This window comes from Tympanuchus pallidicinctus, unplaced genomic scaffold (assembly GCF_026119805.1).
Source record: "Tympanuchus pallidicinctus isolate F22 unplaced genomic scaffold, pur_lepc_1.0 scaffold17, whole genome shotgun sequence".
Classification (NCBI taxonomy): Eukaryota; Metazoa; Chordata; class Aves; order Galliformes; family Phasianidae; genus Tympanuchus; species Tympanuchus pallidicinctus.
In genome coordinates, this window is record NW_026294690.1 from 6035499 (window position 1) to 6057850 (window position 22352).

Consider the following 22352-nt stretch of genomic DNA (forward strand, 5'->3'; position numbering starts at 1 on the left):
TGGTGGGTGTGTGTCAGGTCACGGCGAATGAGGTATACATGGTCGCTACTTGTCAAAGGCCAAACAGAGCTAAGCAAAGAGCTCCAAGAAATGATTATGATGAGCTCACCTGAGGGCTTCTTCTCTTTTAAACCCCGTCTCCCCTCTCCTTCCAGGCAGTGTTGCTGCAAAGGAGAGCACGCTATTGAGGTGCATCCACCATGACTGCACTTTAGAGACAAAAATGGGAGCAGATGCTCTTTGGCTTATAGTCAGTCCTCCAAAGTCCAAGAATATCCATTTAAAGAGACAGAAAGAGGCATGCTAACATTGTCCCATTAGTGGTTCGTAACATTTTTTGTCTACTGCAAGGCAAGCATGAATAAAAAAGAAATTCCCTGGTGTATGGGAACTGTTGAGTCACGGTCCAAATCCTGATTGAGCACCTGGGAAAGGACCCGGTCAGCCCTGGGAGCACAGGTGAAGGCAATTCAGCTGTGTGGTAGGGAAGGGTGGAGCCTGGCTGCACCTCTCTTAGACCCCATGTAAGGGCTGATTGGCAGGGGGAAAGGATCTCTTCCTGGAGATCCCTCCTTGGTGAAGCTTTCCTCTGTGAACCTGGAGTCTTCCAATATGGGTGAGCAGTCTTCTTCCCTTCCTTCATAGCACCTTTCTGTTGTGCTGGTCCTTCCATCATCACATCTCTGTTGAAATGCCTTTCCCATTGTGTTGATCTGCCCAATTGCTACACCTGGCTGTATTGGGTTTATGGGTTTATTTCTTCCCCTGCTCCTCATTTAATAAGCTAAAATTGTTAGAACTCAGGAAAAAGTATTTCATGAAGCTTCTGTTGGATGATGGTTGAATTGGTGTTGTTGAATGAGAAAGATAGAGGAGGAAGGTCAGGAATAGATTAGGAACGGCTGTTTTGCTATCTAGTTTGGTGAGGTACCAGTTAATTAGACCAGCCAAAGAACTGGGAGAGGGGGTTACCTGCATTGTGAGTCAACAGTCATATTAATGTTCCTTAATGGCTTGCAGAGGGACTGGAGGAAAGTTGAGCAGCAAGCACTGTGCAGACCTCCAATGTCAATAGCACTAGGCAAACAGTAAGTGATTTTTTTTGACAGCAAATGCAGAACCTGTGGAAACAGAGTCCGCTCTTTACATCCACATTTATTTCCACAGGTGTAGCAGGATAACTAACCTCTGACCTGAAAATCTATGCCCTTTCTCACTATGGCCTGTCTTACTCCATACGAACAGCCTCTCACCTTGTGGTCCTAGCCTGCAAATGAAGAGTCTGTGAGTATTCTTCCTTTCACCTCTCCCAGTCTATCTTAGCTCTTTTATTTTACTTGCAAATTTCCTGCTGTGTGTGAAATGATGTTCCTGTGGCAATGGCAAAGGTTGCACGTGCCTCCCACTTATAAGTCTGTTTTGACATTACCAAGGTATGGGTGCTTCATAAGAGAAATGGTAGGAAAGGTTTATGTGGATTTTTTTTTTGTGGATATGTGATTCTTAAAACACGCATTACCCCATCACAAGTGAGATTTATCGATGTGCTTTGTGTCTCTCTCACAGCAGAAGGGTAACCACCTGAGTGACAGTCATTGCAGTTCATGGGACAGGTCTTGAGAGAGGTGTGGGACCTGCAGTAAGGCCTGGAACTGATATTAATTACTTTTCTATCATTAAGTGTTACAGCTTTTCTTAAGCTTCTAAGCTATGCCCTACATCAAATAAAAAGGTAAATCACCACGTACCTTAGTGGGCTTTGGATCAAGGAAGCTGCCAGCCGCGTGGTTCTTGCTATCCCAAAATGGGACCCTCTGATGTTGCTTATTCCTCATATACTGCTGTATCCAGTCAAAGCATACAGAAAACAAGCATCAGAGTTTTTTAACTGATGTTAATTGTTCAGATAGTATTTGTGACACTGTACGGATGATGAAGAATCACAATGTTCTGGGTGATTTATCTTTTCATTTTACTCTAGACATAGCTTGGAAGCTTAAGAAAAGCAGTGGTGCCTAGAATCACACATAACGAATTGCTGAGTGGGGTCACTTTCTTGGGAAATTTGTGGTTAGTTCAGATTTCTTCCAGTGCTGGTGGCCTAAGGAGCAGCCAGAACCTTCCTGAAACAGGATCAAGTAGGAAGTTGCAACCACTGATCAGCTGAAGAATTACTGAGCATCCAGATCTGCCTGGATGTTTGAGGGGGGGAAAAAATCAGTGGTTCTCAGATAACTCTCTGATAGGTGAGCCATGGTGAACGAGTCTGGCAATGAAATGGTGTCTTGGAGAAACTGAAGTGTTTAGGTAGAGGGAAAGAAAAGTTTCTTTTGTCTCAAGAGCAGAAAAAAGTCACCTCACTTGATGAAGGCTTAATCCCTGCAGATGGTCTGAAGCCACAGCATCTTTGTTCTCTCCATGCTAGCATCTGTTGAAAAGTTGTCATCACTGCTTATGCCAAATGCTGGATGGGGAACAATTTGTGTAAATCCTGCTCAAAATAACAAGCTCGTTAATAGCTTATATTCTCTATAAGCAGCCAAGGTACACTTAGCCATGACAGTTTTCTTTCAGTGGACTTTGAGGTATTATCAGCTGTGACAGTGTGGAGTGGGTGGAATGTGGGGAACAAAAGCCCCACACAAAGGAGGCACTTTAGGTCTGGGCTCCTCTGCTTCCTAGAGGCCACACAGTGCTGAGCTACAGTGAGATTCTTTTCTCTAATTAATATTTCGTTCTCTGGGAGAGTTTTGAGTTATCCCTTGAGATATGTTAAAGGTTTGCACATTTTCAGGAAGAGAAACAAGGCTGCTGAACTTGAATTAAGAAAATATGTTGAAAGGAGCTGCTACAGCCTGTAACTTTGGGCGAGGGACACGTAAAACCATACAGTATTACTGCACTTTTCATTGTATTACTTGTTCTATGTCCTATTTCATGGTCTGTTCCAATAAAGTCATGCATAAATGCTGCTAGGAACCATTCACCCCTTTTTCCTTTCTACCTCCCATGGACTGAGGCATCTGATACTTCATATTCTGCGGTGGTATTTGTTTTCCACACTGACCCACCAAAATATTTTATGACAGTAATAAAATAAAGTGCCTGTGTGGTTAGAATTGCTGAGTTTAGCAAGGAAGGTGAAAGAATGGTCACTGGAGGAGAACTGCTGCCACCAGCAAGTGCAGGGAGTCCAACCAGGGCAGGCAACAGGTCATCCAGGCTCCATGGTGTTTAGCTGTATGAGCCATGGGAGTAGGGCTGTGTACCCTTACAGATGTGGTAAATTGGGAGCTGCAGTAACAGAATGACATCAGTCATGACCAGCAAGGCTGTAGCCACACAGCTAGCTAAAAGGTGAAACTGAGCCACTTGTCATGGGCTTCACCTTTCAGGTGCTCTGTCCCAGGGACCAGGGAAGAGAACTTACTGCAGGGCTCCAGCTGTATGTAAAAGCTGAGCTGCTCCATCCAGTGGCTTTCTGTTCCCTTCACCAAGGGCTAGTGTGAGGCAGCAGTCTTTTAATCCAGCTGTTATTCCTCAGGGTACAGCTTGTATCCTGAGCAAAGTGATTACAGATCTAGCCTTGCAAACTGGAGGTACAGTAAGAAAAATGATGCCACTATGTTTTGAGAGGTTTACCTACGGGCGTATCAGACACCATTTGAAGAAAGCCCTCCCTGGCTGTGCACGGAGAGAGAGGCCCTTAATCTATCTAATGGCTCCCATGACATTGATGTACTGTCTCTTTCATTGTTGTGTTAAGGACCTCTCAAGCATTCTGCTTGTGCATCACTGAATGGTGTTATCCCAGCATGTTATGGCTGGTGGCACACCTGGGTTAGAAGGGGTGCTGTGGTGTTCCAGGAGAAACAGATTAAATATTGTTGTCAGTGCACCTGTAGAGCTTCCCTGTGTGAGGAGTCATGCAGTATTATGGGCCCAGTTCACTGGCCTTAAGGGACAAGGGGCTTTGTGAGGCTGTGAGCAGAGCTGTGGCCCTAGCAGGGCTCTGGCCCTCCCTCAGCTAGTGGCAAGGTGTGATGACAAATGCTGGGATATGAGCTGCACAGCTTGTGCTGCAGCCCAGTGTATGGAGCTGAACCAAGATGGCCCAGTGACCTCTGGAAGGAAGGGTGCATCATGCTTTCCTCTGGCTGCCAAAGAAAGCTTTTGAAAGAGTAAATGAAAGAGTAGTGTAAACACAAGGCCTTTTTAAGACGTATCTCCTTGTCACTTAAGTGAGTGCTAATTATTAATTTGATGAAGTTGAACGTGAAAGCAAGACTGCAAGGCTCACTTTTCAGGGGCAGATTTCCTTTGCATATGGTCTGCAAGCAAAGGGAGAGCCAAAGGAAGGCAAGCTTGGGCTGGCAGCTCCAGGTTTGGAGCAGTGGCCATGGAGCCAAATGTTTGGTAAATACAGTTAGCTGGGGGAAAGAAGTATGTGAAGTTTGACAGAACAGTGACCTAAAAATCAGCCTCTAAGTGCATCTTGTGGCAGACTGCAAACAGGGAGATCTTAATTAATTATAATTATTACACTTTTAAGAGAAGAGGAGAAGCAGACTTTCTCTCATGATATACAGAGAACAACTTCAAAATTGTTTACACAAATGCTGTGAATTCTGTAGGGTGGGTACTACAAATCCATGTCAGATGTTAATGGAAAGAACAGCTTTTGTCTTGCAGGATGGCAGCGTGCCACTGTTGAAGTAACAAGCACACTCACTGTGGTGTGCTCAGAGCTGCCGGGGCTGGAGATGAAAGATGGACATAAATCAGCCAGCCTGATGTGGGCCTCTGCCCGCTGCCAGTTTGTAAATGATTCCTGTCAGTTTCAAGCCAGAAAGTGCAGAAATCTGAATGCTATTAGGAGTCATTCAGCTGGAGCATCCAGCAGCTTCTCTGTGCCTTTGTGTACAGAAATTGCCTCCCCGGTACTGCCATCCTTTGCACACTGAACATTGAATCAACAGACGTTCAGTTTCTAGACACGGTTAGATGTAAAATCTACTGCAGCAATCTCTCCTGTTGGCAAAGTGAGCTCCATGTTGGCAAAGTGAGCTACGAATATTTCACCTGACTGCTGAAGTGTCAAACACAGCATCCACTAAGCACAGTGCTGCTATCGGAGCTGCTAGATGTCCTCAGACAACCTTGTCAGAATAAATGTGGATGCACAGGAGCACTCTATGGCCTCAGATGGCTGTGAGGAGATCCAGGTGTGTTCTTGCTGTGTGTAGAGCTGGACGATAGGATGAATAGGATCACTTGCAGTTTTGGTTTGGGGCAGCATTTGCTCGGCACTGAACAAGGCAAAGGGAGATGGGATGGTCTGGGGCCCATGAAGTTACTGCATGCAGCCTGCAGCTGAACAGGCTTTACCTCTGTTGTGAGGATGAGGCTGCTATGTGGATGGGAAGCACCAAGTCAGTCAGATGGTGAAGCAGACCTGACCCCATTGTCTAGTACGTGCTCTACTTTTATGTATTATAATTGTGTAGGAGAATTGGTTAAATGCAGAGCCCTCTGGAGTTTGCCCCAAAGAGATGAAGGAGTTGCTTGGGAATGGTGTCACCTGCACAGGGGGGGCAGCCCACCTGCAGAGCCAGAGATGCTGCTATCACAGTGTTCGCAGTGAGGGCCAAGGCAGAGCTGCACACCCCACCCCGACAGCTGATGCATAAGCATGTGGCTGGATGAAACGGACTATTTGGGGTGTAAATGCATAGGCAAAGGGAAGAGATCTGGCGTGGCCACACAGCATTATCGACTAGCAAGAGAAGATAGGAGTGATGATTTTTAACAAGCTGTTACATGGTCGCCTTAGAGACAAGACTGTAAAAGCCACAACTGGCCCAGAGGAGAACAGCAAGAAGTCCCCAGCAACCCAACAGGCCAGCAAAACAGTCCTGTCAGTACAAAACTACCCACAGGGTGCAACTCTGCAGCAGCATGTCAGGTTCCTTTCATAGGCAGCTGTGCTAAGATATCACTCGTTTCTGAAGCTGCGTGGACTGACTCAAGGCCTTGTGGTGGTCTCGTGGGGCTGCTGGGAGTGGTACACGTGCATCGAGACACAGGGCATCCCCAGAAGCGCTGCAAGAAACCTGGTAAGCAGGCAGCGTGTCCCCGAGCCTGCAGAGGTGCTCGGCGTTTTGTTGCGCCAGGTCCTTACGGGCTGTGGTTGTTTCTGAACTGTGAACTCCCCCAGCTGGCGAACGTGTGCTATTACCGTGAGCCGCCTTAACCTCCTGTCCAAAATGTCGCTGTGAGGACGTACTGCAAGGAGGTCCCAGAAACTCAACAGGCTATCCAAGGCATTACTGTTTTAGCCTGTGAATTTGTAAGGAGCTGATGGCCAACGTGTGACCTTCTCTGCTGAAAGAGAGAACGAGAGACTCAGAATGCTGCCTCTCTTGCTGCTTTCAGTGAGGTGCTGGTGCCCTACTCCCTGCAGCAACACTCCCTGGGTCCTTACATACTTGCCATGATGTCCTTGTCCAAAAGTCATTCTAACCCTCGGCTGAAAGTAAATTTTCAGCCTTCTTTCAGATCTCTCAATTTAGCTGAATGCACAGAGCCGTGCCCTGGAATCCACTACCTTTAACCCATCCATCACGTGTCACCTCTGGTTGCCTGGTTTGAACGCTGACAGCATCTAGCTGGCATCAGTGTTGCACATAGTCTCTGACAACCTTGGGACAGACATGGGCAAAATCTCCCCAAAAAGAAGCCATCAGCAAACAGCACACTTGGCCTGCTGTTTTTCTTAAGGAATTACAACAAAAATTCATCAAGTGACACCTGTTTGTTTGAAGAGATGCAGCCAGTGAAAGGAGCCATGTTATCATCCCATTGTCTCACTGTCATCTACGTCATGGGGTTGAAGCCACAGTGCCTAAGCAGGGGACTTTGCAACACAAACCTTGAGCCTTCTGGGGCTGCCATAATGGGCAATTGAATGGTTCTTTGCAGGTCACAGTCAGTTCCTTTCACTGTTCTCGTAGTATGGGCCAAGAATGATGGAGCAGCCTGGGTTGGGGGATGCAAACAACGTTGTGTTAAGAAAGAGAACTGCAGAAGCAGCAATGGCTGCACATTTCAATGGCATCACATTCAGTCTTTTGTGATAAGGGAGGAGTACATGGGAAAGAGCACCACTGACTGGAAGGTCAGTCTGGATGAATGGCTCAAAGCGTGCGAGTTATCTGACCTTGCAGTGGGTGAAAGGGGCAAAGCTGCAGCATCTGGTGGCCTCCAAGAGGGGAGCAGGAAGCAGGGAGTACTGAGTGTGTATCTTTGCCTGAGGATTGCAAATGATGTGGGTAGAGGGCAGACGTGTCCAGGTGGAACACAGGGTGTGTCATAACCATAAACCAAGTAACTGCCCTTCAGTGCTGGGTAGGAGCCAAGACCACATCTGGAGGTGATGGAAGGGCCTGCTGCAAGCAGACCAGGTGCTGGCTTAGTGCTGAGGGACGCTTGCAAAGGCTCAGCACAGCTCCCCAGTGCCTGCTTGCGCTGAGAGAGCAGCAGAACAGGGCAGACTCTGAGCCTCTCGCCCTGCCCTGCACCCCCTCCACCAAGCCCACACTGCCCCTCGCCGACCCCACAAAAAGGCCAGGCCCAGGCAGTTGTATACAAAACCTGAAATAGTTTACTTTGCTTTCTCTTTTTTTTTTTTTTTTCTTCTTCTTTTTTTTTTTTTTCTTCTTCTTTAAACTTTGCTCTAGGTTTACTTAGATTTCGTGAACTCGATACAAGAGCATTTGATATGAATTGGTAAATAAAACACCGTCATAGATAGATAGCCACGATAAACTTTGTTAGAAATGTACATGTCGCGAAAAAATAATAATACTAATAATAATAATCATAATAAAAAAAGCTGGCGTGACGCCCAGGCCAGCATGGCCCCGATGGCCGTGGGCTGCGGGTGGCTCTGGTTCCCCGCGGGCGCCGCGCCCCAGTAATGTGTGTATATAAACAAAGCCCATAAGAAATGTACAAATATAAAAAGCTACAAACATTAATAAATTACATCGTCACAAAACACGGAAACACTCCACAAGGTGCTAGTAAAATAACTGTCTCCCTCCTCGTACAAGAAGTTACGCAAAGAGCTGGTAAGGGCCGCTGCTACGGACAGCGCCCGGAGAGACTTTCCCCTTATAAAAAACAGGTGGTCATTATTCCAAAAGCTATGTACAAGCTACATTCTAGGAAAAGGATGCCTCGGGAAACGCATCGACATGGCACGGCCGGGGGGGAACGCGCCCACTGCCCCCACTCCCCCACCACACTCCGTCCCCAACCCCTCGCTGTCCTCACCCCCGTGGGCCGGGTGCTCTCTCACCTCCCGGCGCGCTCAGCGCCGTGGGGCCAGGCGAGGATTAACTTTTTGCGGACTAGTCACTCTCAGCACTCTGAGAAAGGACATCTATATTAAAAAATATTTATAGCAGGATTCTGTACACTCCGACCGCCGAAAGTTAAGAGGGTTGTTATCGCTGTGCTCCAAGTCAGGCGGAGCTAAAGGAGCAGCTTCCCATTCCGGTGGATCTTCAGGATCTTGCCGAGCCGCTGCTTGGCCGTGGCCATCCCCTTCTTCGTGCGCTTTCCTGGAGGGAGAGTGGCAGTGGTGAGCCCCAGGCTGGCTCCTGCCCCACGCCACCCCACAGCAGCGAGCCCTCAGCCCCGCACTACCACCTTCCCGACCCCGTCCCTACCCCAGCACCTCAGGAGACCACAGCTGTCCCTCGAACTTGAGGGATCTCCCATGACCATCCCAAACCCAGACGTGCCTCAGAGACGAGCACAGTCTCTTGCCAATCAGCACCACCGCAGCCAGGCAGGTCCCAGTGTGTACCTGGGGCACCAACTGCCTCCACGGTGCCCATACCCTGCCCTGAGTCTGCACACACACCCCAGCTCAAGGGGTGCCCCAGCGTGACCACCCAGCCCCAGTCACTCCAGCACTATCTCGTGCCTCAGAGCTCACCAGAGCAGTACCTCTGTGTAGGTATTGCTGCATGCACAGAGGCACCCAGCAGGCTGTCAAACACTGCCTGCTTTCAACACACTCACATGCAGGCACCTCTGGGATCTCTGAGTACCTCTCCACTATTTCACACATCCTCAAGGGAGAATCTGATGCACAGGGCCCAGCTTGTGTGCCATCTCACTGACACCACCATCGTGCTTTCCTTGCCCTCTCTTTCCCTAGCACTACAGACACTGCAGTCAGCCCAGTCAGAAAGTCACTGAATGCATACACACATACACACGTTCAGACTCGGGTTAGCACCAATGCACTACAAAGCACTCAGAGTGGACAACCTTCCCTTTCCTCATACTCATGTGACAGAAATACCATCACAAACCAAACCCATGCTCACAGGCTGCACCATTCAGGAAGGTCTGTGTTCCCGCACACTTTTCCACAAGGACTAGTGCAGCAAGCACAGCTGATCTCCACCTCATCTCTCACCAGCTCCCACTTCACAGACAGCAACTTCATGGATCTCCAAGGCATCTGAGACCTGACAACTACACGAACCCACACAACTCCTTCCTATCACACCACTAGTGGTGTATCCATGTATAATACCTCAAGAATCTCAGCTCCTTTCCACTTCTCCCATCGACTTTGTGTTCCAAGCCATGACGGTGTGGGTGACACTTACCATGGGACTTCTCAAGCCCAAAAGGCTTGAGTGACTTCCACTCTATAGCCTTTCTCAACAAGAATGTGCTTCTACAGCCACTGACAGTACTGAAAGGCAATTTATAATTTTGTCATTTTTCATCCTTTTGCCTCATTCTGAGTCATCTCTCCTCCCTGAAGTGGTCTGAGAGCTCCCTGATTCTGCTTCATCCCATCATCCCTTCATTACTGATGATACCCCGCCTGGAACTCCCTGTGTTCCATGCAAGAGAGACAGGTTGATGTCCGCTTGGTGGTCCCAGCTGTCTCAAGACCCTGCACTGGAGGTTCTGAAAGTGCTCCTTTCCCTGCATGGATGGGTATGCACTTCTGGCACACGGTTCCTCCCCTCCTTTGAGGATCGAGAGCTATACCATGAGCAAGGTTCGTTCCACATGCCCATACAAGCTCTCTTCACGATGCCCTGTCTGGTTTGCCCAACTCACTGGCCTGACTGGGGTCAGGCTCCATTCAGCACTTTTCTTCCCACCACTTCTTCCACGGACCTCTTGGACCTTCATGACACCATTTCACCACAAAGACACAATTCCAGGCAAGAATTTTCACTTCATTCCAGTTCTGTAGAGAGCCATAGGTGTTGCCAGCTCCTGGAAGGGCCCTAGAGTCTACTGTGAGCACATCCTCCTATATGGCCTGCGATGCTTTACTGGTTGGCACCCCTCCACTATCTCTAATTTGCTCCACTCACATACAGAAGAGTACTGGAAACAACTGCCACATAGCCTCACTTTTTACAACAGGTCTTTCCTGTGAGATCGCATACTTGATCTTCATCATACACAGTGCACTTGACTGGAGTTCCTGCCCGTCCCACACACCTGCCTTCATTGTGCTTTCTCAGCAAAGTTCAAGCAAGGAACAGGATGTCCAAGCCCAGGCCCCAGACAGCTCCGGCTTTTTAATGCTTTCCCTACAGCCGATAACAAGTGATCTCTTCGTCTCTTGGTTCTGCTTGTGTGGTTGGGTAACTCCCAAGGCTTGACATTCCTCTGCTCCCTTGTTGCAGCTCTCAGGACAGCTTTGCAGATTCTCACTGCTCTACACTTGCCAGGCAGGATGTCCTTATTTACACCTCTGTATAGCTACTGCACAAAAAGAAGCCTAAAACAGCAGTGCCTGGCACGGCCCTGAGCACAACAGCCTTCGTAGATGCCTCCTTCCCTTGTCAAGGCTTCACCAGACAGGCTGGACTGTGATGTGACCACTGCGTGTCCTCCTCAGAAAGCCCAGGGCACGCTCGGAGTATTTCCTAGCATAGGACGCCTCACAGTCTACAACAACAAATGCCAGGCAGCAAAGCACATATTTAGGCCCACGCTGCCAGGGCAGCCAAGGCTATGGGTCAAATCTCCAACCAGGTTTGTCCTACCAAAGCAATTCCACAGACCCGTGACAGACACCACACACGGAGGCCCTGCAAAGGGCATGGATTATATGACCAAATCACCCTTCCCCATTCCTACACCATAACCCCAGGCGTTTCCTGGTACCTTTGGCGGAGGCATTGTTCTGCGAGGATGATGAGGGTCTCCTCTGTGTGAGGAAAACACCGGGTGCCATCGGCTGCGATCCCCTGTTAGGCTGGGCGGCCCCAAAGGTGCTGGCCCCTGCGGTGTACTCGTGATCTGTGAGGCTGCTGGCATGTGACTCCAGCTTCGGCTCTGGTGAGCTGCCTTCCTGAGCTGGTTTGTTCGCGTTGTTGGTTGACAGCTTCTTTTTGGTATTTTTTTTCTTCTTGCCTTTTTGTTCCTCCTTTAAAATGACAAACATGAAGCTCAGATTAATCCTCAGAAGACCTTTAGCTATGGCAAGGGCCAGTGGTGTTGCTTAGGGTCCTGATACAACGAAAAACAACGAAGTTTGCCACGTACAAACTGCTCAGAGTCTGTTCCGATACCATCTCGCTCCCAGCTCTCTGCCACATGCACACGCTGCCCTTCTTGCATCTATATGCGCCTTGTGCAGAGCCTCCTTGCTTGTTAACTCAGTGCACTGCGGTGAGAGGGAGCCAGCCAGCGCCAAAAATGACCCTGCCTTGGGAGACCAGCGTGGTTTTGTATGAGCAAGCCTTTCCATGTTCCGCATACACTGACATCTCCTATCTTCAGGTATCTTCATATGCTTTCGTAATAGAAGGACATTAAACACCCCACTTATTCACAGAAGCTGCTTCTTGCTAAGGTAACACCTCTAGCTGCCCCTACACACACAGTGAGCAAAGGGTCTGTCACTGTCCTCTTTCCCTCGCCTACCTACAAGTCCAGTTCCTGATAAAATGCCACTTCCCAACAGCACCCACCACAAAAGCACAATGCCACCAAATGCCACAACTCCAGCAACTCCCCAACCTGTCTCCAGCAGACCTCGTACTTTGTGGTGTCACATTTGTCCGGTCAGTGTGCATGAGGCACTCCGCACCTACCTGACCCTTACAGAGACCAGAGGATACTTTTCTACAGCCAGAAGTGTGCCTCAATACATTTGCTAAACTGATGTTAGCTGCCCTTGGTTAACCAAAGCTTTGGGAGTAAGCCCTAATGCTCCCCAGCAGCCAACTCACACAGACAAGGCAATCACACCACCCAGACCTCCAGCACATCAATCTGCCGCTCACGCACTCTCCTTCTGGGGATCCTGCTTCTATCTCTAGCCCGCAAGAATGCAGGTAGATATGCATCCTATCTCAGTGCTTCTCTGCATGCCCAACAGACTTCCTGCTCTGCACCATTTAATTAATTTAAGTCAGCTATGTATGGTGCAACACTGCTGGATTTTCCTCCTCTTTATTTCCCCTGAGACTGATAAGCCTTGCCAAACTGGCACAAATAAACCCCAAGAAGGGCTAGCACTGCTCTGGTGTTTGGCCATGACTGCAGCTTTCATTTCCTGACAGCTACTGCTTCTTAAGCAACCTCACCTGCTGTGACAACTTTGCGGCTGCAGCGGCGAGGCCGGTTTCGATGGAGGCAACCCTTGTTCCCTCTCGCACCGGTCTGTCTTGCCGAGGCACTGAGGGGCCGACTCGTGCTGCAAGGAAAGCAATCAGAGGTGAGGCAGGTGCAGAGTGCCCAAGTGAGCTGCATAACCACACACTGGGCAGCGGGACTGCCCTCCTGAGCAGGAGATGGACGTGCAATGTCACAAGCTAAGAAATGGGCTGCTTGTCACACAGCAAGCTGTGGAGAATCCTTCATTAGTGGCCACAGCAAAGGCTGCCCAGGGATCCCCTGGCCTTGCACTGCCTCTGGTAAGCTGCAACAAAAACAGCCTTCCAGAACATCAGCATTGGCTGAACCCAGAGGAGACGATTCCTACGTTTCCTGCTTGTTTCTCTTTACACAACACTAAAAGCCGGGGCTGATCAACTGTCTGGGCTTTCACTACTACACTACTGCCAGCAATCCTTCCTTCACAGGAGCATGAGGAAAAATAAATCAAAAACCTACCCCAAAAAACACTTCTGCCAACTGATTGATGGAGAAAAACTAACACATCAGTACAAGTCCCAGCATGTGAAATCTTCCCCCATTGTACTGGAAAGGGTTAATCCTTCACATTACAGAGAAATTGCTCATTTTTGGTCTTACAGTTTCCGCATTCCTTGAAAAATGCCTGGTTCCTTAGGGACCTGCATGGCTTAGTCTGAGTAACACAAATTGTAAGAGCTTACCTGTTGGGCTGTAAGGGGCATCATCGGAACTTTTCCTTTTCTTTGATCGAGATTTGAATACTGGATTATCTTCATCCGATTCAAGAGAAGGGTAAACTACAGTAGGAAACAAAGAGTAGTTTCAGTGTAGGAGACAATTATATACTGCAGAGAGGCCCACTTGCTCTATACAGCAATGGTGACCACAGGCATCACAGCTAGAAGAACAAAGTCCCCCAGAGGTACTGCTGAGAGGTAACAGCTGGAAACCATCTGGGGACATTCTCCTGCTCTTATCCATGCTACACTTAGAAGCTGATGTCACTGAGCTGTGACCAGCTACTTTTAGGGTACACAGAGAAAGTTTTCAAACAGGAAAAATGAGTCTCCCTGTTGCCTGTGGAGTGGCAGCATAGCTGGAAGAAAGACAGACAAGTTTCTTTTCCCAAGTCAGACTGAAACCCTCCAGCTCTGCACTGTGCAAACCTCATGATCCCTTGTGAGACAAGATGTGAATCTGCACACCAAGGAAACACACGCAAGGGGCGTTTGCAGATATGAACAAATATGCATGTGTGCACACTTACTCAGACTGCTTTGTTGTGCTTACCGTAATCTGAATCTTTAAAACAGGCATCTAAGTGGTCCTGATCTTCATCATAATCTTCAATGTCAATACTGTTTTTTGTGCTTTTCTTTAGTAACCGTTTGCCAGCATTTTTGTTGCCACCGCCACCTGCTTTTTTAGAGTTCTGTGAGGAGATGGAGTTATTCTTGGCCTGGTTGGTCCCCCAGGAGGCCTGCAGGCAGGAGTCCGACGACTGGAGGTTTGCCATGGATAGCATGCCCTGGATTGCTTCCTGTGTGCTGGGTGAGGCAGGTGGCTGACTGCAGGAAAACATGGAGAGATAGAGAAGCTATCAGCGATTCCATGAAAACACACACTGCTCACAAATAGCTGACTCCTTTCACCTGACAGTGCTGCTAGGGCAAACTTCCTGTAAACTTGCTGTACTTTAACCAGGTGAGCAACCAGCACTGGTTATTTTTACTTTAAGAGCAACATCACCATGCATTAAATTTGGGCTTGCTGCCTTGGAAGTCAGGAAGCTGTGAACCACTTGGCTATGCATCTGATGTGCAGCTCTTTGGTGGCTGTCGTTGCTGGTGTGCAAGGACAGAGGCCAGGTAACTTTTCAAAGCTCCCAACAGCGCAGCATTTCTACCCCCCAGCTCTGAGGGTATGAGCCCCTCACTCACACACCCAAATTCCACCTTCCTGTAACAGAGCTACAGAGGACAAGAACCATGTTTCCTTCACTGAGCTGAAGGATGAGGTTCCTGCTCTTGGCCAATGCCTTCCCAAACTCCTTTCAGACTCCTCCATCCCTTCCTTCACACAACAAAATGTGAGAGCAAAGCCTGAAGAAGGTGAGGGGGGACCACAGAGGTACCACCCCAGCATGCAGGCTCTCCTGCAGCCCAGTAAAGGGAAAGGCTTGGGAAATGAAGAGGGGTGACTGAGCAGCAGCATCACTGCACGAAGCAGTGGAACAGCCTGCACAGCCAGGGCTGACAAGATATGGACTGGATGAGAGGACTACAGGGTGGTGAAAACTTTGCTCATCTCATCAGAAAACAGCAATTCTGTGAAATGCAGAAAACACTGCAAAAAAAGTTATGCAATAGAAGCCCCTAACAAACATCATTTCCCAAGTAAATTAGCAGTACCACGTCACTTTCATTTATTTGATCTTAATTTAATCCTCTTAAAGCCTTTACAAGACTCTGGATAGAGTAATATATAAGACATAGAGGGAGTTTCTGGGCACTAATTGCATTTATAAATAATCCTGCAAATGAGTTAAGACTGCTGTCGGTAGCTAACAGCTCAAGGAATAAAAGAACATCGAAACATTTATTTAGTGAAGAGACATTTTAATCCCCTTATTATCATGCCAGATGCCTTAGCCTCCTCCCTGACAAAGGCACATTTTGCACCACGTATAAGAAGTTAACATATTTTCTTTTCAATTCCCCCCCCAGAACAGTTTTTGCAAGCACTGGACTCTCAAAACAGTGCAAACAGACCATCAAAAACTGACCACTAAGTGGGCAAATCAGAGAGGAACTGCCTTAAGCAACACAAGCTTCAACAAATAAATTGTGGAATATGATCAAAACCAGTGGTTCTGAGTCAAACCACAACCTGAACGTGTGGGTAACATGTCTTAAAGAGACATAGCTGCACATGGAGCAAAGTGTTTCTCATTAGGACATGTGCTTGCCTGTGCTTCTATTGAAAGCATTTCAGCTTTCTAAGCCAAATGAAAAAAAAAGGAGAGAGAATTGAAAAGTAATTCTTAAGCTCTTGAAGGCTGTATCCCCTTTCTGTAGCTTCACAATAGTTAAAAAACAAACAAACACAACCAACACATTTATGAAAGTAAACTATGAGTTCCAGCTATGACCTATAACTTCAAAAACGGGAGCAGAGCTGGAGAAAAGGGCACTCTAATGAACAGACTGACAGCAGCTCGTGCCTTTTGCAGTGGGCTCAACTCCAGCATTGTGCACGGCTCCCCTTCTGAGGACCTTGTTTCTTTTTACTCTCATAAAGCAACTCTGCAAAGGACCCTTTCATGCTGTTAACGGAGAAGGGGAAAATTTGTTGCTAAAACTCATTCCAAACAACATCTTCCCCAGAGCTGACCAGGGAAGGGCACATTGCCCTGTGCAGCACAGATGGCTCTGTGTCCTGCACAGTCCTACAGGCAACTAGCTCTTAGGCCTAGTAAGCTAGGCGCCTTGGCATCACAGGGCAGCTCCTTGCTGTCAGCAGTATCTTCATTTTGGAGCAGTGCACAGAGCAGCCCTTTGGGCTATGCTCTGGGGCTTTCACATGGCCTGTTTCCCTCCTGGACTTGCCAGAAGCATGCTTTCTCTGACAGAGCACATGATGACAGGCAGACAGCTGTGATTGCTGATGAGAAAACACATGGTTCAGCCCCAGCACGTTAAGCTTTCCCTGCTAACCGAGGCCCCGTCCCCACGCTGCCTGGGCACAGGACCTTCCCAGTGCCCTGAAGGGACATAATGCAGGGAGCCAGGGCTTCCTTTCACATCCCACCCCTCTCTAAGGGTTCAACACCTCTCAGCAGAAACTTTCTTTCTCATGTAATTACTTAATCTTTCACCTATAGCCTCATACATAGCACTTGAACCTATTCATTTCAGTGCAATACAACTCACTGAAGGCTGTCCTCTCCCCTGGTCCCCATGCTGCCTGCACAGCAGCAGGAGGCACTGAAGGGCAATGGGGAGGGGAAGTAGTAACCTCATGAATGCTTCACTAAGCATCTCCCAGGCTCACCCCAAGACTTGGGAAAATAGATAAGGGCAAAGGGAAGTCAGAGGAAACACTGAACATTTTCTAAGCGGAAATAACTAAAAGCATAACTGCCTTGTGAGGTTAGACAAAAAAGGAAGCAGAACCTGCTTGGAGTTCTAAACAGATCAAAGTCAGCAATCAAAAACAATGGCTGGGGAAATCCCAGCCAGACACACAAGAAGGAAAGGGCTGTGCTGAGGGCTAAGAGCCCTCAGTGAGAAACTGCAGAATCTCCATCATCCCTAAATATGAAATTCTGCAGGGCAGTGCACTGGATAACCAGGTCACACTTCACAGCTGGACATGCTGTGATCCAGCAGCTGCACAGATGCCTTCTCAAGGTCCCTTTCAGCTGATGTTGTCCTGGAATACTGCATGTAGGAACTGCTGAAAAACACTGATGCATGTGAGGAGGAGGTAATAAATCACCATTCTCCCTCTGTGATAATTTCCCCATCATTTCTGCATTTCCTCTCACCCCACCACAGCAAGATGTAAATGAACCACGAAGAAGTAAGGCAGAGACAGTAATGACTTATCAGCATTGTGGAGAAGTGACAAATGTATAGAACTGTGAAACTCACTTAACTTCAAGTACAAAATCAGTATTTTCTTCCATTTTTTAATCAAACCTGGGAACAAATAACTTGCTCAGTTCAAAATCACATGAATCTTCAATTTTTTTTTTCCTATATTCTGCTTGTTTTCACGTTTACAGCAACCTTTCTGAAGGACCTCTCTCCTCATCTCTTCCCATCTTGCTACCACTGGCATAGGTGTAGGAAATGTACCTCTCACACAACCTACATGAATGCCATCAGGACTTTTGGTCAGCTGAAAAAGACAATCTAATGTTTTACTGAATCAAGCTTCACTCAGTTCAGGTAAGGTCTTTCACACAAAACAGCAGCAACAATAACAACAAAAACCCTGCCCTGATTCCTAAGTTACTACTGAGGGTCAGCAGCTTTGGTGCTGGTCTTGTCTGGGCTCCATGCTTCCCACCTCCGAGCTGACCACTGTGTGAGCAGAGGATATTCCACATGGGCTGCCTGCACTGCTGCAGTCTGGAGTATCCAAAATATACATAAATATGTATGGGTATGTAGAGAAATACATACGCATACATAGCCATTAAGAGCCATAAAAATAAGAACGCAGAGAAAGACGAAAATTGTTTCTGAGTCAGGCAGGATCACATTGGCATTACATTGTGACACAGTGTGTTTGCATATCAGGTTTCTTTCTTTCTATATTTTTTGAAGCATGTTACAGCCATTTGAAAAGCCTGGCGTAATTACGAATTGAAACATAGCAATTTCATTTATCAGGAGCTTTTTTCAATCAAGCTGCAACACACACTGCCAAAACCTAATTGTTTATACAAGAGCCAAAATTGATATGACACATTCCCACTGAAGTACCGCACACAGTGTAGTAATTCATGCAGTTTAGTTATGTGACTGCATTTGCGACTTTGATTTCAGAAACCACAAAGTCTACAAATAGACTCGATACAGAGCCCAGGTTGAAGGGGGAAAAATGAAAGGTCTGAGTACTGTTCCATTACTGAATGGCAGTTTTAACCCATGGCAGACAGCAAAATATGTAAGTCAAGAAAAAGAGAGGATCTTTGAGGATCATTTCTTTAATCTATATTTTTAGCCTCCCTCTGCATTTCTGCACATCATAAGCAGGCAATGAACCACACTGTATGTAAAATAGTACTGTACACATGTCCAAGGCAGTGCTCTTAAAATGCCTGCCATTTTCTTCTTTCATATATCGGGAGCTTCATGTGTGGGAATCCTATTACACCAGCAGCTCTATCCCCACCGTGAAACACACCTTACAACCTGCCCAAATGTCTAATGACCTGCCAAAAGGTGAGCTTAAATTTGATATAAGACTCCATAACACACCATTATGCAGAATGAAAAATGAACTCAGAGGAACTGCTAAACTGACCAGTACCAGTATGAGTATTTCAGCGGTTTTTGAAGACCAAAACTCTCGAGAGATGAGGAAAATCCAGAATCCCTATCACATCTGGGCTCAGACAACAGAAAATATTGTATTTCCTGGGAGCTGCAGACACTTTGGTACCTCTCCCCATACTCTCCACAGTCACTGGTTTTGAACAACTACTCCTTCCTAGAGGGATGGCGGTAACGGAAGAAAACCAACACTGAACTGAGACTGGATCTCTTCCCTAGAGATAACAGCCCTGTCAAGATAAGCCTTCTAAGTACTGCTGCCATGCAACTTGATTTTAAAATCAAATTTTCACCTGCAGTCCTGCTGTGAGACACCACTGGAAGAAGTGTCATGGGAACACATGAGGAATGAACAGAAACTCTTCCAGGAGACTGGACACGCTCACCTGTTGTACTGGGGGGTGAGGATCTCTGCCAATGAGCTGCAAAAGTAATGAACTCTAAACACTGAGGCACACAGGCAAGTCTGGCTCTCACAGGGCTGCCTGGTACTTGCCATGGGTACTGTGAGTGAAGGCAGTCTGCATAGTATGCTCTAATCTCCTGTAATTATCCATGCTGTGAAACTGACCGTTACCTAATAAACAGAGCTATGTTGGAACGTCCTTTGGTTCAACAATGTTCCCTCATTTAGATTTCTCTGAAACTCTGTTCCCAGATTGCAGCTTATAAAGAATTCCACCTATCATCTTAACATTAAAAACCTCTCCACCTCACTGATAAAATTTGCTCTTTATGGTTTCCTTTGATAACTTATTCCATATGTTCCCCTTTGACCGTGAGACATATCCTTAGGAATTCTCAGTTATGACTTTTAACTTCCAGTCTTTCCCAGGTTTAGATATTATCTTCCTCTCTGAGGGAAACTTCTGATTCCACTTTAGCAGGTCCTTTCAAATGTTCTGGCCACGCACACCCAACACTCACAGGGCACAGCCTGGGTGAGAAGGATGGCACCAATCTCACTCTGCTAACTCCGTTCTCAACTCTCAAACCCACTACTACTGCTGTTTTTACTTTCTGCACAGAATATGAGGCTTTGCATAGTCAAGGTAGACCTAAAGAAAGCAGGGAAGAAAAAGATGCTCTGGGGGGTCCACAGCTTCCAAAGGTATGAATCCGGTTCCTGTGGAGCAGTGGAGGGTGCTTAGGTTCTAAAGATGGGACAAGATGGGTTAAGAGTTCTCACACTGTTACCAGCAGTCTGAGAGGAAGAACAGGGCATAGGACATAGCAGTGTATGTCTGCTGTGCCATTCTGTTCATGTTAGCTGTAAAACCAGTTGATGGTTCCAGAACTCCTTCCCAGAGCTTTACTCCCAAGGTTTGAATTAAGGAAGACATTTCCATATGTGAAAAGTCCTACTCAGCTTCTTTTAAAGGGGCAAGCATACCCTAATTCTGTTATCTGTAGTTTAAGATCAGACTTGGCATGTTAAGAGCGGAGGCAGTGAACTCAAACTGCATTCACTGAGCTTTCTCTTCCTTTTGAATGATTCATCTATTATAGCAATATTGCTAAAATATTTGTTCAGTATTTACAGATGTGAAATGCCTCTATTTGTTTAAATTATACCACCAAAACCTTTCCCACACACTTTTTCCACCTCTCTGTCCAGTTCACAGGATAAAGGAAGTATTTGCTTTCTGGAGAAAAAGAAAGGTTCATTCTCTCTCTCTCACACACACAGAACCATAAAAGAACAATTCTTGCTTACAGGTTAAGAGTGAAAAACATCCCTTTGTGCATACCTGTTGGTGTTATACTCTAAACCCCCAACTTCCTTGCTTGCCTGCAAAAGGTCAAGAATTCCTGCTGAACTTCCACTCTCTTTCTTTACTTTGGAATTGCGCCCTGGCTTTGCCTCTGTGTCAATGTGAAGTAAATCTTCATCTGACGAGTCATCACTCTGCAAAAACAAGAAAAAGGTTCAAAAAATGTGAACTTACTAACATAGTCAACAAAGAACAACACAAGAATTTCTACAGCCTGCTACTCTTGCAAGATGTAGGGCTGGCCTTTCTAAGTTGCTCTTGCTAACAAGAGGTAACAATAAAAATTAGGCACACAACAAAATCAATCTCCTTCCAGCCTGTAGACATGGCAGGCTTTCCTGTTCCCTTGCAGCACTGGAGAACCAGCTCTGAGATCTTATCCTGTACATGGGATCACATCACACCACTGTACCAGCAGTGTTTCCAGGTGCTGTGTTCAGCCACCCTGTCCATTTTTCAGAACAGAAGACATGAATTTGGGGCTGTTTCTTTGTCTGCCCAGACACTTTTCACAGCACAGTTCTGAGTCTTGCAAGATTCAATGTAGCCAGCTCAGGCACAGGGACAGACACACTTCTGTCATCCTTGCTGCGACAGGACAGGAAAATCCAACAGAGGAATAGGATGGACATGTATGAGCGTACCATCCAAGGACATTAAAGGAAGCTACCCGCATCTATTTGGAGCTAATACCTCTCTGCACTGTAGACTGTTATAAAACAACTTTTTTCTCCCTTCCTGCCTGCTTTCAGGCCTCTGAAGTCGTAGCCATTACTGCTTAGAGTGTCATTAGTGGTTTCTGCAGGAACTGTTCTCTCAACTTCTGTGCAGCGAGATGTCAGCATGCTTTGCCCTGCTCCCTGTGCACCGTTCTCCAGACTTCAACACAGACTGAGGCAAGGAGACAGGCATTTTTAGATATCCCTGAGCCAAACCAGGATGATAAAGACGGCTGAGCTTTTAGGGCCAAAAACTCCAGTCACCTATAGTTTTGTGTTAACAGATTATTTTTCTTTCTGTGACTGATTCAGATATCATAACATGGATTTATGTTAACTACAGCTAGACAAAACATTTCAGCGTGTCATTTAATTTCCAGCATTGAGCTACAATGCTAACACAAACAAGAGCAAACTTATGTCTGTGCTGTTAAACTTCTTACTCTTCTCCAAGAGAGTGATCAGGCACTGAAATGGGCTGCCCAGGGGGCAATAGAGTCACCAACCCTGGAGGTGTTCAAGAAACATTTAGATGTTGTATTGAGGGACATGGATCAGTTGGAAATACTGGTGATAGGTGGTCAGTTGGACTGGATGATCTTGGAGGTCTTTTCCAATCTTGGTGATTCCATGATTCTTCATGCTAAGCGTCAACAGGCAGATTGACATTGCATCAAGTTAGTGACATGCTAAAATATGAAGCTGAGCCAAGGGCATGCTAGCTGTAAGCCCATAAAAGGCAAAGGGAGAATCTACTAGATGATAGTAAATAAAGCTTTTAATGGCTACGTAATGGGACTAGCAGTAATGTGAAACACCGCATGACATGTTCAATTCTATTAGCATTACTCTGAGTTTCTTTTGTCAAACGGTGCCAATTTATGTTTAGTCTTTAAAATGTCTGAGAGCTACTTATCCTGAGCAGATGGGACTGCAGAATGACGTAGAGGATATGACAACAACCTGTAAGAAATCTTCATATTACCACCATTCCCTGCACCGTGCTATCACCTAGCATGGGCAGGAAAAAAATGCTGTCACCCTGTGAATGGAAATCACTGGTGATTACACCAAATCTGCACACCTGC

The 22352-nt window shown here is 46.8% G+C and overlaps 1 protein-coding gene and 1 long non-coding RNA gene across 3 annotated transcripts in view; one reads left to right on the top strand and one right to left on the bottom strand.

Annotated features, from left to right (window-relative positions):
• Window positions 1-546: 546 nt before the first annotated feature.
• LOC128078611 (uncharacterized) lies at window positions 547-3782 on the top strand. The gene is made up of 4 exons (XR_008205723.1): window positions 547-616; window positions 1021-1088; window positions 1168-1284; window positions 1567-3782. It is a non-coding gene; the product is annotated as an uncharacterized LOC128078611 (long non-coding RNA).
• A 4024-nt stretch (window positions 3783-7806) lies between these two features.
• The window catches only part of PHF2 (PHD finger protein 2), an 81665-nt gene continuing 67119 nt past the window's right edge, over window positions 7807-22352 (bottom strand). Inside the window, exons 18-23 of one of the 2 annotated variants that reach the window (XM_052679110.1) lie at window positions 20522-20679; window positions 13993-14270; window positions 13404-13499; window positions 12651-12760; window positions 11224-11485; window positions 7807-8627 (exon numbers count right to left, since the gene is read on the bottom strand). In XM_052679110.1, coding sequence (XP_052535070.1) covers window positions 8539-8627; window positions 11224-11485; window positions 12651-12760; window positions 13404-13499; window positions 13993-14270; window positions 20522-20679 — 993 coding nt within the window. In that variant the 3' untranslated portion in view covers window positions 7807-8538. The remainder of the gene's footprint in view (window positions 8628-11223; window positions 11486-12650; window positions 12761-13403; window positions 13500-13992; window positions 14271-20521; window positions 20680-22352) is intronic. The other variant, XM_052679111.1, reaches the window with a different exon arrangement.